Source organism: Calliopsis andreniformis, chromosome 5 (genome assembly GCF_051401765.1).
Source record: "Calliopsis andreniformis isolate RMS-2024a chromosome 5, iyCalAndr_principal, whole genome shotgun sequence".
Taxonomy (NCBI): domain Eukaryota; kingdom Metazoa; phylum Arthropoda; class Insecta; order Hymenoptera; family Andrenidae; genus Calliopsis; species Calliopsis andreniformis.
The window spans coordinates 428,216-444,958 of record NC_135066.1 but is presented as its reverse complement, the minus strand read 5'-3'; the positions used below and the strand labels follow the sequence as shown (position 1 = coordinate 444,958).

Genomic DNA, 16,743 nt, shown 5'->3' with positions numbered 1-16,743 from the left:
GACAGCCGTCGGCCTTTTTTAAATATACTTACGAGACTGATGCTGATACACGCCTACAGCCGCAAAATAAAACGCCGATAAAATCTCTAAAAATCAAAACGAATTTGAGAAACATAAGATCGAGATATAAAAAATCAACGATGCGATAAAATGAAGTAAAACGCACTCTGTGCTTGGTACGCTGGGTCGCGAACCGGAAATACTTACTGATGTTTTCGTCGTTACTTATTTTTCGGAGATATAAATTAGTACAAACTAAAAACGTAACATGGGAATGTAACATAATTCGCTGTTAACAAAATACACAACATTTCAGACGAGTCGTCTCGCAAGATCTATTGAAATCGCGAATCGTATGATTAGTACGAGTGTTCCAGAGCGGTCGACGGTCGCATGACAAAGAGAGAGAGAGAAATAAGGTCGATGGAGAAGCTGAAAAGAGGACACTCGCACGGGAGATCTTATTCTAATGCTACTATTCATCAAAATCTATTATTTCGAATCACAACAGGTTCACGTAACACACAGAGAGCTGACAAACTAAATGATAGTGTTTCATTGTGCGCGTACATGTTAAAACATGGGACGGAAGTCCTCAGAAAGAATAGGAAGTGTCCAAGAGCAAAATATTTGATTTTACTTTAGAAAAAAGAAAAAAATCTTGGACTGATCTCTGCATGCTTACGTGCTCTTTTTTCATTTCTTTCTTTTTTTTCATTGCTTTTTCCTATTTGTTACAATAATAAAAGGCCGTTTTTTGTTGCGAATCGCAAAGATCGCTTCTCTTATCTGTCAGTTATAACAATAGTCGTAAAATGTTAACTGACGGCGCTAAGTTAAATATGTATCACCGATTACAATGAGACGATTGCCTGATGCCTTTTCATCGGTATATCGACAGTACAATACTGAGCAGCGGTCCTCTCTTAGCTTGTCCTTACTTTTTCCTGGTTTTGGTTCTTCTAACACGACGATTTTTCTCGCTTTTTTCTTTTTTTCGATAGCGGATGCCATTTCGGTTTCGTCCTTCGTTGAGAATCGCGTTGCGGTGTTCGAGATCGTCAGCACCTTTCAGTTGCATCCTTGACGAATATATGAAGACAGAAAGAAAATATGAGAACGTGTAAAGTTCTTGATATCAGCTTTTCGATTTCTCAAGACTTATATAACTTATGTAAAAAACTTATTTCTCGTTCTCTAGGTTTGTCAGACCAATCGGTATGATTATATATGTAAATGTAACGCGTGTAATACTTAAGTACTAGGCAGTCAAGGTATGCAACAATAAAACGAACACCATTTTCTTGTGTTTCTCTATACCGAGTGTGAAGAACACTGGACAGAGGGATTCGCTGGCGCTAGCGAGACGCGAGAGAACAGACAGACAACTCGATTCGAGAGTGGATGATGATGATGACGTGTGTCGTTGTCATTTGTTCATTCAAAAGAAAAGAAGAGCTACCATTCGTGCCGCAAGGATAGGATAATCAGGTACTAGGAACAGCCCAATGAAGTTCCAATCCCTTGGGTTCAAGAGCAACCTTTATATGCTCCAATCGAGATGTAATTCTGGTATAATGAATTGAAATTTCACTCCAGACTATTCAAACTCTAAAAATAATTTTGATCTTTGGCTCATATTTCTTCATTCGTTTCGAAAGAATGAAGGATCAACCTGCTGTCTTATTTCTTCTGTATTGCGTACACATAATATTTCTCGATTGGAACGAATAACGTATATAATATTTATACATACACGTATCAGACATACATACATGACAGTTATATATACACGAGTAATTTCTATTTCGCTAGTAATCTAGAACAACGTAAAATACACTTGCTAAAAACTTCTATTGACACTTGCAAATTTGGTTTTAGTTATAACTTTTGGAAGATGATTGATGTATGCATGTGGTAATATTTCAGATAAAAACATATTTTTTTAAAAAGTGTTTAAATCCCCAAAGGATGAGAACCCACTCCAAACACTGCCCGCACGAAACATTACGATTAAATATAATACACATCGTATATAATAATTACAATAATATAGTATTAATTAAGAAATATTACGTTAATATAGTTATTTAACCACATGTATGGCTCAGTCTATTACGCTAGTCTCATGCAACAACAACAATAAAGATACAACAATATACTTTACTTGTGTTTGTCATTTTAATTATTCCTTTGCTCATCGTTCGTTTTCGTTTATTTTCTGCAATCATCCTGCGTATACTCCACCATTCATACTTTACCTCTCTCTCTCTTTCTCTCATTTGCAAATAGAAAAAACTTGGAAATTTCACAAATAGCAATCAACCTCGTTTCACCATTATTATAATTATTTCATATAATTATTATATGTATAAATAGATGTTTTTTGTTTGTTTACGTTTACTTCACGTCCATTTATAAATTTATCCTCATTCTTATCTTGACTGAGAGTTCCGAACATTAATAAATAATGGTGAGCCACGTGAAATCTCGATGGAAGCATATATTATAAACGCCTGTGTACGACTGTGTTCGATTGAAAATTATATTTACAACGATATACGAAGGGCACATATGAAAACTTTCTTTTGCTTGCGAAACACACCGTCAGTGTTCGTATAAAATTCAGTGTTGAGAATCGCGGAGAGCCTATTATAAACACGAGTAGGTACCACTGAAAAACATTCTTGCTCTAGCTTAGGAACTATGTAAAACATAAATATATATAGGGTTTCATCTTCGATTGTATCGTGGAGTTGAATCTACCCTGTATATATTGCGCATGAATCGAATGCCATTAGATACTAGTCAATTCAGTGAAAAGTGACGAAGAAAATCATTTCCCGACCGTTACATCATATATACATACGTGAAATATTACAATAAAGCAGTTGTACCGTAAAAAGAAACGTTACTTCATTAAAATATCGTGTACCAGTAGAATTTATTTGAGCTCCAGTCGAGAAATGACACGTGGCTCAGTTCTATGTTCTTCCAAGTCCTTAAGTAATATAAAAAATAGGTAATATCACAAAAATGGCGCAGGCAGAGCAAGGAAAGGACCAGAAATTGGGATAGAGAATATGGCAATTTGGAACATTACCAGTTGACAAGCATGGATCGAGTCGAAGGAGCGGTCACGAATCGTTCTGTTCTCTGCGCGCTATTCTTTTCTCTTTAAAGACGAAAAGAGATATTTTGTATACGTTACTTTTTCCCTTTTGCTCATAAAATAGTAGAACAGTAAAATAATATTTCTTTTCTTTCTCGTTTAGTCTATGGCAATGATAAAAAAATATTCTCACTGTCAGATTGTACTTGTCACAGTTGTTGGTTAGACTGCGTTGCTGGGATTCGATCAAGATTAGATCGAAAATAGGTCGGCTCGAAAGTCAAGAAACTCGGACGAAAAGATGTCTTGCACGTTTTCAGCACGATCATAACGGAATCATATGTTTTTTCTCTACTCTTGTTTCAACGTCTATCTCGCCTGCGCTAGTTCATCCTGCCAGTTCTTTCGTTTATTAATAAATTTCAATGTTTGATTCACAACAATGATTTAACGATGGTCAGCTTATTTTTATCACTTCCATACGTTGAGCTTTTTTTACTTATTCTTTCCTAAGTTTTCGTTTCTAATGCTTTGACAAATAAGAAAAAAAAAAGGAATAAAAATACAACTTTATAATACGTCATAAAAGTTCTAGAAATCGCTTTCTTAAGCGTTTACAGTTTTTTCATCGTTTTGATAATACATTTTATAAGGTTGTCATTGATACGTAATATTTTTCACAATTTCAAGATGATTTCCCTTTCGCTTTCACTCTCTTTGAAACAATGATGTCAAGCGCATCTCATATAATAAAAGCGCACACTTCTTTTAAGTGGTCCAAATGGGACTTGGAATGACAACAGACAGCGCTTGGATATTCAAACGCATTTTAAACACAAAGAGTTTCGAAACGAAATAGAGATCAGAGCAGTGTACATAAAATTTCCATCGCAATAGATTTCACGTCATAGATTCAAAACTCTGTGAATCGTTTCAGCAAATTATAATCTATGCATCTTTGTTCATTCAAATGAACATAATAACCCGAAGAGGTGATACAAGCAAATTTGAAATTACCTATAGTGATAACAAAACCGTCCACTCTAAAATCGTATTTATCTATTTACACTAATGCTAAATATGTTCCTAATTTAATATCTTTAACAAAAAATAATCACAAAATGGTCTGTAGGTTAAAACACATTGTTCGATATATATAATAGTAATAATGGTAATATATATATACATATGTACCTTTTATATGTATGTATATATTAATTATATTTGAAGTATGTTTCCTTCATACATGACGACAAAGTGTCATATAACCTAATATCACAATCAGCAAGGAGAAGAGAATAAAGCAGAAAAATTTTGGTTCAAAACGAACGGAATGGCACTTTCTGCGTTTAATATTGAGTTTCAACGTATAAAAATACATATTCTCAAAAACCTTCTGTACACTATGAAATTTCTAATAACATACTCTCTCTCTTTCTATTTGTAGCTTTATCAAATAAGTATTCTATATATTTGTTTCTCTAAAGCTCTACACAACTCATCGATTAGTAGAGTGCACACCTCTCTCTTTCTCTCTTTCTCTATCTCTCTTTCTTCGAAAAATCAATACCTAATGTATATAAATTTTCGATCACAGTAGTTAAGCAAGCTCTATAACGTGAGATCTATGCTCATTTTTATTTTCTTTCGTTCATTTTACGCTACTTTTTTTTGTTTCTTTTTCATCCGCGTTTTCTCTTAAATCTTTTCCAACTAATCGAGAAGTCGGTTATTCGATTAAAGAGCTGGGCTAGTTGGTCGCCAGCAGCACTTCTTTGTCACGTTTCAATACGCGAGAATAAAACACTTAAACAGTGTTACACAGCGCTAATGGAAACGGAGTGTACAGCGTGTAGGTATACTACGTTAAGGTATCATTCTTCATTTTACTGCGGTTTAACGTTGTAGTACGATACCTTCACTTTAAAGTGGTCGGTGACCCCAACATAGTTCCTCCCTCCCTCCCTCCCTCCCACCCACCCTCCCTCCCTCCCTCCCTCCCCCCTACCCGCCCACCCACGCGTTACGCTTCGGCCCTTGACGTTATTATGTCGTTCTCATATATGTATTCATCTTCGTTCCATTCACTTCAATTTCTCGCTCGTATAGCTTGCTGACTGCAGCTAATGACGCATATTTAGTTCCCCCGAGAGCCTGGCGATGACCATAACACGGTAACGACAACGATGTTGATGAGAAGAGGCCGTGGTTTCACCCACCCACCCTGTCCACCCATAATTCTGTTTCACGCCCAACCCCTTTTCGGCCTGCCCCATAAAGCGGCCTTCTGAAAGAGACACATTACGTCATGTTAACTTTCAACTCTCAATCATGTTATTTGCTTAACTTAAACGTGACTATAGGTGTTTTTGATCCTATATATAGGATGTTTCAAACTTTAATCGTTCACTGGAACCTTTAATCATTTCGACATTATAGTTCCGATAGTTTTGAAAAATATTTTTAAATACTTCGAGTATCAGTAAACAGAAAGTGCATAAGAGTTAAAGATAAATTATGCTGAAAGCAAATTTTACAATTAACTCACCGCGTTTAGGGAGGGCTGCTCAGACGCCATACATATTATGGAGTCGTTCACTGAGCTGTGGTGGGAACTGATCCGAAAAACGTTTCCAATTTTCCGCACCAACTTGATTTTTGAACCCATGTAATATCTGCAGAAGACAATGGACGGGATTTTAGTAGGCGATCAAAATAATTTCCACCTATGAGTATGTTTTTACCTTCTGGAACATGTCTTTAAGATCTTCTCTTGGCGTAACCCAAGACGCGACAGCATCGCAGAAGAAAATGAAATCTTGTACAACGCCTGCCGGGTTTACCGTAATCATCTGACACATACCTCTAAAGGCAGAGTCTTTTTCTTCATTGTCTCTTATGCTTCGCAAAGAAGTACACCTGACAAAATGAATGTAAGAATTACCAAGTGACTGATACTTCTTACTCCACAGAGAAAGTATATTTATCGTAATTAACGAATATAACTTGTAATTTCTTTTTCATTTCAAATTAAGTTCTGTTGGAATGTATGTTGCAAAGATAAATATACCTCCTTTTTGCTTCAAATATTTACATTTATAAAAGTGTGATTATGGCAAAATATGACAACTAGTCTTTTGATGTAATGTTCATTCCCACTAGTTATATACGATCAGATTATATGTATTGTATTGTAAGCTAACATTTAACGAGGCAAGATTGTCGGCTTTCTTGAGGCCAGTCTTATGTTAAAGTTTCCTATCTCGTTTATTAGGTTTTCTTTATCTTTTCCCTTTAGCTTTACACTGCTCGAATACTACTAAAAATCGGCAAAAAAATAAAACTTTGGATTATCACTGTATAAAAATAATGATGATAAAAAAAGAAAGTCATTCTAATCTGTGATAAGATAAGATTATTCGCTGCAGTTTTTCACTTCTTCACCAATTACAATTAATTCAATTTAAACGAAGTTTCAACCAAAAAAATTTCATATTTCTATCGAAATAAGACGACTGGCATCATACAGTAATATAATGTCCTTAAGGTTTGGTTTACATTTGACATTTTTTTCGTTTTGTCCCTTTCCATCTTCGCGAAATAAAGAAATATTAGCAATAGTCATGATTACAGCAAGAACATAACTAATAAAGATATGTATTAGACAGATATTAATACTTAGTTATTAACATGCAAAGGACGCTTCTGACTGAAACTATCTAGACACAATGAAAATATGTGAAACAGAAGAAAGATAATGTTTCTAAATTTCAATGCAAGGCAATAATACATAGGCTAAAGTATTACACAGACCTAAAAGTGGCAAATGTAAACCTACCCTAGTCTCTTAAGCTACACAATTAAGAGTTCATAATGCATTTGCATACTGAAATCATTCGGCAAGTTTAACGCTTGATTTAAGCTAAACTTCGTTCATATCTATCCTTCAGAATTATATTTTCCTTTCACAAAAGCACAAGTATTATGAACTCTCTCTGCCTTATGATAAATACTACAGTATCCTTGCGCAAAAGTTGTTAGCAGCCCCTGATGCAATGTACTGAATAATCGGGAATAATATATAACAATAAAGTGCTAATAAAAATAGAAGGTAATATAATTAATAGAATATAATAATAAAGAAATTTACACACCACTGTCGGACAAACTGCTGTAACATGGGGGCGACGTCGTGGGGACACACATAACCTAGGCGACCGATCGTTATGGCTACGGTTTCATTTCATTTCGGTAAGTAGACAAGTGAAGTGTAGTGAAGTGACCGGAAACACAAACAATAAGACAAACTGATAGCGAACAACGATTAACTCAGGCGAATTATATGTTGTCGTTTCAAAACTTCAATTATAATCGTTCAATTAATAATAATCAATAATTTAATATTAACAATTAATTGAGAGACAGTGGAAACAGAGGTTAAACATATGAAATACCGACAATGAAACATAGGCAATATCGTGCTATTGTAGCTGCTGAAACAATAATAAAAATTAGATAGCAGCGTGCGAGCCCATGATTTGTAAAAACCGACCAATGAGTATGATCATACTACCAATAGAAATGTCAATACAACCAAGAACAACCAAGAAACACACAACTAAAATATTTTTTCGTGAATTGAAGGCCAATCAATTTAAATATAACACTGTTTATAAACACTATGTATATATATATATCTGGGGCTTAGATGCAAGCAATATAGTATATATACTGAATCGCAATATATTCTCATGGCAGTACAGCCATATAAAGCCTGCAGGCAATCGCACACCACTAAGTTAAATTTAATGTACAAATACTAAAATAATTGAACCCGCTGATAAACGTGCAAGCGTGGTCATATAAAACCACTTGAAGTCGTCAATCTGTGTGGTTATTACCTTCGGTAAAAATCATTTACAAAAAAATGCACCTATACTTATATGCCACTGAATGCTGAATCTAACGTGAAGACTTTCATTTCTTTCTGTATACTTGGGAGACTTCTCATTGAATGAATTATCGTTCAACCTAAGCAAGTGACAAAATCTATACATTGTTTGCAATCTATGCGAAATACGACGCCTCAACATGAAAAGTTTCCCCTCGTGTGCAGAGCATACTTCTAAGAAAAGGTATTACTTCTACTACATGATAAGTGAACAGTAATAACGTAGTCGATATTACTGTATTACGTAAAAAAAAGAAAAAGGAAAAAAAAAAAGAAAAAAAAATTATACTACGCATTACCCCCTACCATTTAAAAGTATGCTCCATATACTATGCTGTGTGAAAAAGACTATTGTTGCTTTTAAGTATCACATAAATACTCACCCGTATTTTCTAAGAGTGTTTTTGGCGTGTTTCTTCTATTGATTATATCGATAAGCTGAGTCAAAATTAATGGAATATATGCACTTGTGTCGGAACCTACAAAGAAACAACATGTTATTGAAAAAAGCACATATCAGAAATGTTCTTATTTTATATCTAAATAAGAAATTTACCGAGTTTTATAGCTATTTCACCAATAGCCCATGTTGCATTATTGCAAACTGATATGAAGTCGGGATTCAAATTTTGTCCAAGTATAGGCATAAATTCCGCTATAATGAAGTAGAAATGAAAAATGAATTCGATTTGTAAAAGTTACTGTAATTCTAAGGCTGTGTAAAGAAGCATGTAATACTCACGTATACATGGGAGAACATGTTGGAAGCAGGCCTTTGTAAGATCGCCTAATAAAGCGAAGCTGCTCTGTCTAACTTCAGGCATAGCATCCTGCATGCACTGATACAATAATTGCATTATATTGCTATTCATTACTAAACGTTCCATGTGACCCTCCAATCCTTCCGCTAATCCACTAAGAAGATCTAACGCAACAATCATAAAATCTTTATCAGGTGCTTCAAACTGTTGTGGACTCTGTATATTCGCTATATGTTGATTTAATGTCTGCTCTACGAGGGAAACACACCGCCTATTGAAAGAGAAGTACGTGTAAAAATTTGAACAGGTTCGAACTTCTAAATTAAGCTTTGTGAAAAGAACTTACCTGTATACAGGTTCACAGTAAGGAAGGAAACCTGATCGCAGTGCAGTTGCGACTGATGAAAGACATTCCAATAATGGGAAAAGGTCTTTGTCTTCATCTTTCAGTACGTTCCATTTATTAATTAGTGGTGGCATAAGAAGATTAATGTAATCCGGTTTGTTCAAATGATGTCCCACTGAATCAGCAAGTGTACCAATTGCGTCGTACAATATTAAAAGATTCTTGTGTTGATATTTACCTGTGTACACACAACAATTAGTAACCAGATAAAAATGCTGAAAATAGCAATACCTTCACGAGAATGACACTTACCAAAGGCAAAAACAAGCGTTTCTAGAATAAATCCAAGGTAAGGGACTAATTCTGTGCACGCTTCTTCTTCTAAGGTCGCGAAAGCAGAACATGCAGCTTCTTGAACGCGTTTATTGCCATCAAGTACTCGTTTGAGTAATTCAGTCATTAATGGTTTTAAATGCGTATCATGTGGCTGTCCACAAACCCAGTGTGCATAACGACTTAACGTCCAGCATGTGATGGCGCGCACCAATGCCTTTTTATCGCTCAAACAACTAATAAGGTAGGGAATTAATTCGGATAAATGTAGAATCATTCCGCCCATGCAACCTGAAATGAATGTTTGCAGTGTAATGTAAAAATATACAAAGTAATTTTCAAGTTCTAGTAACTGTTAAAAGGAAAACCTTCTGCTATAGCTCCCAATGCCAATATTCCAGACTCCTTGATTTCCCAATCTTGATGGAAAAGCGTTTCTTTTAAAATTGGTACTAAAACTGGCAATAATTCTTCTCTAAAAACATTTGCTAGCACATCCAAGGCAGCAGCCGAGCATTTCCTTAAATTCCAATCGCTAAGCGTCGAGTCATCGTCGCATCCGTCCTCTGCATCTATATCTTCTTCGTTACAACCTCCATTTTCGTCTGTGTGTTTATTCATATTAGTGTGGTGTGTATGATGTGTCTTCGATTTGTGAAATCTCGGACGGATATCTTCTTCCCTATCTGGGATCATTTCGTCTTCTTCTACATCACCTTTCAGAAGTATTATGTCAATCTCAGAATATTTCATACCTCTCACCTGTAAAAATGCAATATAAATTTATTTCTGTTAATATATTGTACTTTTCCACTGCAATATTTTTTATTACTTACCAGTACGGGTATTAAACGGGTTAAATGTGGTGCAAGTGCTTCCTTACAAATTGGTTGTTCTGCTAATGACAGCCAGAATTCGCATGCTTCTAAAGCAACACCTTCATCAGGATCCTGAGTTCTCATTAACATATATTCTATTATATTGTGCATATGTGGTATTAACCTGTCCATTCGAACTTCAAGCAACATAACTAAAGCTCTGCAATAAACAGCATAACGAAAGATATATTATTGTATTACGGTTATTTTTTAATCAGACCTTCACAGAGAAAAGACAATCAGGTACCTGCAAACATTTTTTCTAACTTCAGGGTCGTCGTCATTAGCTAAATGGAAGAGATTCTCCAGGAAGCTATCTATATGAATCATAAGAGCCTGTGTACGATTATGAATAAACTGATTGACACATGCAATTGCATGCGATCTAATTTTTGGACTGTCATGTCTGAAGAATTGCAGGAACTTTGGAATTAAAACATTCAAAGGTCGATTGAGTGCATCTGAATCCAATATTTGTGCAGAATCTTCACAGATTTTCTGAAGAGCGCCAAATGCACCTTCACAAACATTGAAATCTTGCGAATCCAACATCTGACATAGTGCAGGTAGCAATTCTGGCCATGTGGCTAATCCACCTGTTAAAAAAATTCATTGCAGCTTAAAACAATAATAAACATTTATTTTTTTATGATTATAAAATATTAGTTACCTTCTGATGCAACGGTAGTTATTAAAATACCAACAGTTGCACGAATCAAAGGTGATGGATCTCCTACAGCTGACAGACATTCTTGTTTGATAAAACTTGTAACTTCTGGTAGAAACTCTTCAAAATGAGCTTTAACATTATTCTTCAATATCAGTCCACTAAGAGACCTTGTGGGTTCCTCTGAAAACAAAATGTATATTTGGATTAAAATCTGTCATTCTAAATGCTAAATAATAAATTCTATATATAATATACAATATTAAATTAATGAATTAATCATATACCTTCTGATGTGAGTTTTGTTAAAACAAAAATAAGATAATTGTTGAAGTCTGGGAACTTATTTAATTCTTCCAATTTCTGTTGAAAAATTATTAAGGAAATACAGAAGAAGAAATGAGCAGTAAGTACAATAACCTTTTATACGTTTTATGACCACAAAAGCTTCAACATTTATATAATCACTAATTACCTATGGTAACTTCTGCTATTATATAATAAATACATAAAAAGGTATTATTGTACAATTACATTTACTGTATTAGTATGAAAATATAGTATTCCCAATATACATCAGAAAAGAGACATGTCCACTTTCTTATCACTTACCACATATATAAAATCCTTCCAAATATTATTACATTTTTACTCGACTGTTCACATGTAAATACGCGTGACTAGTACAAATACGAATCAGGCAAAAGAAAAAAAATTTAAATTTTCGTAACTGTAAAATTCACAGCAGCTATAATCCGTGTGACAAATGTTTTCTACCAACTGTTGGCCCGAACGAATTCAATTAACATTACACTGGCAACATATGCGAAAGTGATCGATTGCAGTGTCAAAAAATGAAACTTGTCGACTGAATGGACTTCCAAGACATTTCAGACTCACCGCCCGTCGATAGCGATCGCCGTGTATCGTTAACATATTTCTTGGCGCTGGGACGTAGCTCACGTGTTATTCGAGAAAAAGGTACGAATTTCTATCAGTCTAAATGCCTCGGTCTACCAATTGTGGAGAATAATATTGAAGAAAATGAATAGCCATATTCGCACAATACACGAGTATTTGCAAGGTATCGTAGACATAGAATGTAACGCACCGTGCCTACATAGGTTTTCAATCGAACTGTTGGCGAGAAAAAAGGGGGTCCGTGACAGGCTGCGCAAAAGCGCGCCGAACGTTTTCGCGTTTGAGGCTTAACAGATTGACCCAGCTAGTCCTAGAACCGATTATTTCGTTCCTCTACGAAATCGCGTAAATGGTTATCTTTCCAGCAGACAGTTTTTCTAAGGAAGAGCATGCCCCCTCGCGGATCGACCTATCCTACCCGCTTTGCTTGCGTTACCGCGTCGCGGGTGTACTCACCGGGGAATAAATCTCTCTCACCGTATTTTCCAGGGATATGAAGCAATTAGGTCTCGAATAAAAAAGGATACTTGTTGCACGGCACGCTGAGTAGCTGTATCCGGGCTCTGGGACTCCTTCAAGAGCGTCAAGATTTGTCGAAGTCCTTCCTCTTGCGGTTGCCACGCCATTTTCATCGTGTTTTTCAACAGCACCACTGAACGCAGCCAGCCTTCTCTGACCTCGCAGATAAACGGAAGCTCCCCACGGTTACCCCCACTACTGCGCCACGAAAGCATTCGGAATACTGGCTAACGACACCGTAATATTTTACCTAACTAGTGCTGCGTGTCCTCTTTCACTCGTTATTAATCGTTCGAAACGATTCGACGAATATTTAATATCGTTTCGTGACGATATTCCATTTTCGTATGATTCCTACGGACAGACAATTGAACGTTCTTGGGAGGTTTAGCAGACGAACACTTCCGGCGATGGTAGAGACATCGATCGGTTTGTTGTTTTGGATTTACGTATGAAACTGGAGGACAATTTTCAAACGGATCTATTTCAAATAGTTTTTTAAATGCCAAATGATATTTCATTGAAAATACATAGATAAAATAGTATTTCAATTATGATGATTGAACTCTACGAGAATAGAATTTTGTCAAAGATATCTGACCTTCTTCTCTGAGTTCTTATGTTCTCAACAATATAAAATTGAAATTCCATTATTTATTTCTTACGTGATAAAGATATTTTGTACTCAATCAATAATGTAAATTATCTTTCATCGTGGACAAAATATAAGAAGTAGATGATAATATGAGAGTAATTCATGAATTATTTAATTAGCAGAGCATTTATTAAATGTCTGAGTATATGTATATATATATATGTTTTTAATTTGTTTATTTATGAAAATTTAAATAATATATAATAGAATTGACACTTTTATGCACAGTTAGCTCTTGACTTCGGTCTCCAAATTTCGATTCCCTCTGTACCAGAGACGGCAAGGACGTCATTCAAATAATCAATCTAAAGAATAGGATTTAATTAATTTATTTTACGCAATGTATGTTTCGTAGTAAATACCTACACTAGCTATTTCGCCATAATTAGATCTTAGAGTAACAATGTGTTGAGGAGGATCCGTAGAGCTGGATATCCTAACTGTTTCATCTGTAGAACTTGTTATTATGCAACCTGGTGCAACATGAACACCGCTAACACCTTTTCTGTGTTCAGTGGAATAACATTTAACTCTGTCAAAGTCTTGTTTTGGATCAAGTACATGTAATTTTGCACTACTGTCTCCCACATAAACGGCGTCTCGTTGCATGCATATACTCATAGGGAATGATATGTTTGAAATCTGAAATACATTTATTAAAGATATTACCTAAACTTTTATTGGCCTTTTAAATCAGTGTTTAAATGTAAGACTTACATTAATACTTTTCATAATCTTTCCTGCTCTTTGATCCCATACAGCTACTGTTCTGTCTTCACTAGCAGTCAAAATGTAATTAGAGCGCATAGCTACCGTAATAACGGCTCTTTTATGTGGCCGATATTTAGCGATTGGCGTACAGTCTAATCTTGGATCAAATACTAATACATTCCTACAAAATGAACCTGTAGCAAAAAGCCCTAATTCTGGACATGATGTAATGCACAACAGAGCACCGGACACCAACCTACAAAGTATTTAAATATTTACATATGTTATTACAAATTTTGCAATTATATATATTTTTTTATTTGGTTCTTATATACATCTCATAAGTTTTGAAGTGGACAAGGCCAGTATCTGTGAGGGTCCACGCTTTAACATTTTGATCCCAGCTGCAACTATAAACTGTATTGTCAATTGCTGTTAAGTCCCAGATCCATCCATCATGAGCAGAATTTATACATGTGGTATTCTCTCTATCATTTTCTTTTGTAGGAAGTTTCCACCATACTAGGGATCGATCTCTTGCACCCGATATACAAATATTACCATTCTACTTGTATAAAAGTTAACGCTAATTTATTAAGATGTATAGAAGTACATAGTTAAATACAACTATAATGTAATATAAACCTGCATCAACAGCAGACCATCAATTGTACTGTATTGTACCGTACTGCAGAGTTTCTCCATGGTATTTGTATTTTTCCATATCGAAGCTTGCTTTTCCAATGCAACACATGATAACTTCCAAAACAGTTCATCATCCTTATCTGCAGGAAATAATACAATTTTATAAATTTTCAGAAGAGAAAAATGAGCTGTTAGCAAATGTTACCAATGGGTAAAAATGAAGTTTAATTAGAAAGTTAAATGTAATGCTACTTTAATTTAGGGATAGAGGCATTTTCTAACGAATTAAAATTAAATTATTTTTTGCTAAATGCAACATGTTAAAATTAGATGCTCTGCATGAATCCTCAAGCAAGTTTAATATAGCACATATTAGACGTATTGGAATACAACTTATTATCATGTACAGTAATAGACGGTGTTTTATTTATTTACAGAATGATTGGTCGTGCAAGGCGCAAGGTGCTATCAATTGAGCTAACCAGGAGGCAAAACTGGATAACCAGTATTTGGCCAAATATGATTAATTCTCACTTTCCACAATGAGTCATCATTTAAGATTTCATGAAATTTTCTGCACACTAAGCCCAAATTGTGCACTAATGTAGACGCATCTAGGAAGGAACAAATGTGAAGAAATATCTGAAATATGAAAGAAAAGATAATTAGAAACATTTCTTTAAATTCTCTGTAAAAGTAAAATATTTTTAAAAACATGTCTTTCAGTTCTGATCTCAACAAGAACACGTTTAAAAATATTTTCATGCTTTCTATGGTTGTGCTGCTTTCAAACGTATTACATATATGCGGATCTAACAGTACGTATGTAAATATTACGCACTCTACACAAATGCATAGGTTGTTTGACCAATCACAGATCAGAAAGCAACACGTAGAACCAATCCTAGGTTATGTTACTGGCAATGTAGTTGTGTTAGAATGCAACGTATTTCTTGCCCAAGTGTAGCTTGTAGTATCCGTGGACAGAAATGGACATTTAACAGTAACGACGATGAATCACTAATGTTTCGATTGAATTCTGACGTTTTACTTTCTTTTTCGATATTAAACGTCACGGCCAAGAAGGTTTATTAAACTTCACACTTTTACTTTGCGAATATCTTTTCTTTAGTATCACTGAAAATGTTATTCAAACAAATGCACTGAAACATGCTACAATGAATCTTATTTCCATTGTCAGCCAACACTCTATATAGTACTACGTCAAAGTATTGCGTAAATAATCAGAATATTTTTTTTTATTCACGATAATTTAAGGGCTTTCTCTAAAGTTAATATATTTATTATGTTTATTATTTACTAGTTCATAACTATTTGAAAATAGTTTAGATATACAAAGTTTGTGCGAATTTATTAAACGATGTAAATTATTTCAACTTTATTGCATAAATGCAAATTATATTTAAGGAATGAACTATAAAACTTGCACGTGCAAACCTCGACTGGAAGATCCAGCAGGGATAATTGCGCCTCCGGTTCATCGTCCTCAATTTCATCGGATTTTTGTTTATCATCGCACATGGTAATCCAAGATATCGAACGTTTTAACAATTTCAAATATTAATCGATTAAGATTCGACTCTGAAGCGTTTCAATGGTTCAGTATACGAATAAGAGCATTTGGATGCAAGATGCGATGCAACCGAATGTTTTCTCACTAACTGCACGAACGCGCATGATTCACTCACAAACTCCGCTCTGCTCCGCTCACCGATATGCAACTTCTCAGCGCAGGGAAGCTTTGTGACTATTTGAATTGTACCATGCTTGAGAATACGCCATACTCGCCATCTGAGTGTAATTAGTGGTACTGACGCTTTCATTTTAATCCTTTGCAGTCTAACGTTGCAGACGAGGAGATAGACAAACAATGCTTTTCTTTGTCCTGCAATTTTAAGTCTCTAGAGTCCCACTATCATTTTTTTGTCATGCTCAACGTTAGCGGCCGTGCTTAAAATAAGATTGCAGCGCTATAAGTGGTAAAAATTTAAATTATAATACTAACATGAAATTAAATACAGGGTGTCCAGATAAGTTAATGACAAATCGAGACCCACCGGGAGGTAGACGGAATCAATGTACCGTTGGTTTCCCGTTACAAAAATCTTAAAGTCTAAACTTAAAACTAGTAAGATGTAGACATGAATGAAAGACAAGTGTAAGAAGTAGAAATATTAATTGGATTCCATTGAATCCAAAATTGAACAGTAATATATAGATAAA

At 35.0% G+C, this 16,743-nt stretch overlaps 2 protein-coding genes across 4 annotated transcripts; both read right to left on the bottom strand.

Annotated features, from left to right (window-relative positions):
• Positions 1 to 5,135: 5,135 nt before the first annotated feature.
• Tnpo (transportin 1) lies at positions 5,136 to 12,965 on the bottom strand. 3 transcript variants are annotated; one of them, XM_076378302.1, is made up of 15 exons: positions 12,497 to 12,965; positions 11,336 to 11,411; positions 11,052 to 11,231; positions 10,629 to 10,977; positions 10,340 to 10,541; positions 9,872 to 10,265; positions 9,483 to 9,794; positions 9,171 to 9,408; positions 8,806 to 9,095; positions 8,620 to 8,718; positions 8,447 to 8,542; positions 7,267 to 7,342; positions 5,857 to 6,031; positions 5,661 to 5,787; positions 5,136 to 5,399 (listed from the first exon to the last, which is right to left on the bottom strand). In XM_076378302.1, the coding sequence occupies exons 1-14, from the start codon at positions 12,701 to 12,703 to the stop codon at positions 5,680 to 5,682; spliced, it is 2,802 nt and encodes a 933-aa protein (XP_076234417.1). In that variant the 5' UTR covers positions 12,704 to 12,965; the 3' UTR covers positions 5,136 to 5,399; positions 5,661 to 5,679. The 3 variants fall into 3 exon arrangements, with proteins under 3 accessions (XP_076234417.1, XP_076234418.1, XP_076234419.1); XM_076378303.1 differs by having other exon boundaries at positions 5,374 to 5,396; XM_076378304.1 differs by lacking the exons at positions 5,136 to 5,399; positions 5,661 to 5,787; positions 7,267 to 7,342 and having other exon boundaries at positions 5,876 to 6,031; positions 12,497 to 12,605.
• A 289-nt stretch (positions 12,966 to 13,254) lies between these two features.
• Positions 13,255 to 16,230, bottom strand: LOC143179196 (F-box/WD repeat-containing protein 9). The gene is made up of 7 exons (XM_076378305.1): positions 15,958 to 16,230; positions 14,982 to 15,141; positions 14,500 to 14,639; positions 14,190 to 14,419; positions 13,861 to 14,110; positions 13,510 to 13,785; positions 13,255 to 13,448 (listed from the first exon to the last, which is right to left on the bottom strand). The coding sequence occupies exons 1-7, from the start codon at positions 16,039 to 16,041 to the stop codon at positions 13,362 to 13,364; spliced, it is 1,227 nt and encodes a 408-aa protein (XP_076234420.1). The 5' UTR covers positions 16,042 to 16,230; the 3' UTR covers positions 13,255 to 13,361.
• Between the last annotated feature and the right edge of the window lie 513 nt (positions 16,231 to 16,743).

Bases quoted from the DNA above. Each gene is read 5' to 3' on its own strand.
- Tnpo (XM_076378302.1), bottom strand. From the start codon at position 12,703: ATGCTTTCGTGGCGCAGTAGTGGGGGTAACCGTGGGGAGCTTCCGTTT. The intron at 11,232-11,335 runs GTATATGATTAA...TTTTGTTTTCAG, and splicing joins AACAAAACTCACATCAGAAG to AGGAACCCACAAGGTCTCTT. The intron at 10,266-10,339 runs GTAAGTAATAAA...GCATTTTTACAG, and splicing joins CCCGTTTAATACCCGTACTG to GTGAGAGGTATGAAATATTC.
- LOC143179196 (XM_076378305.1), bottom strand. From the start codon at position 16,041: ATGTGCGATGATAAACAAAAATCCGATGAAATTGAGGACGATGAACCG. The intron at 14,111-14,189 runs GTATATAAGAAC...AATACTTTGTAG, and splicing joins CACTTCAAAACTTATGAGAT to GTTGGTGTCCGGTGCTCTGT. The intron at 13,786-13,860 runs GTAAGTCTTACA...AATGTATTTCAG, and splicing joins AGATTATGAAAAGTATTAAT to ATTTCAAACATATCATTCCC.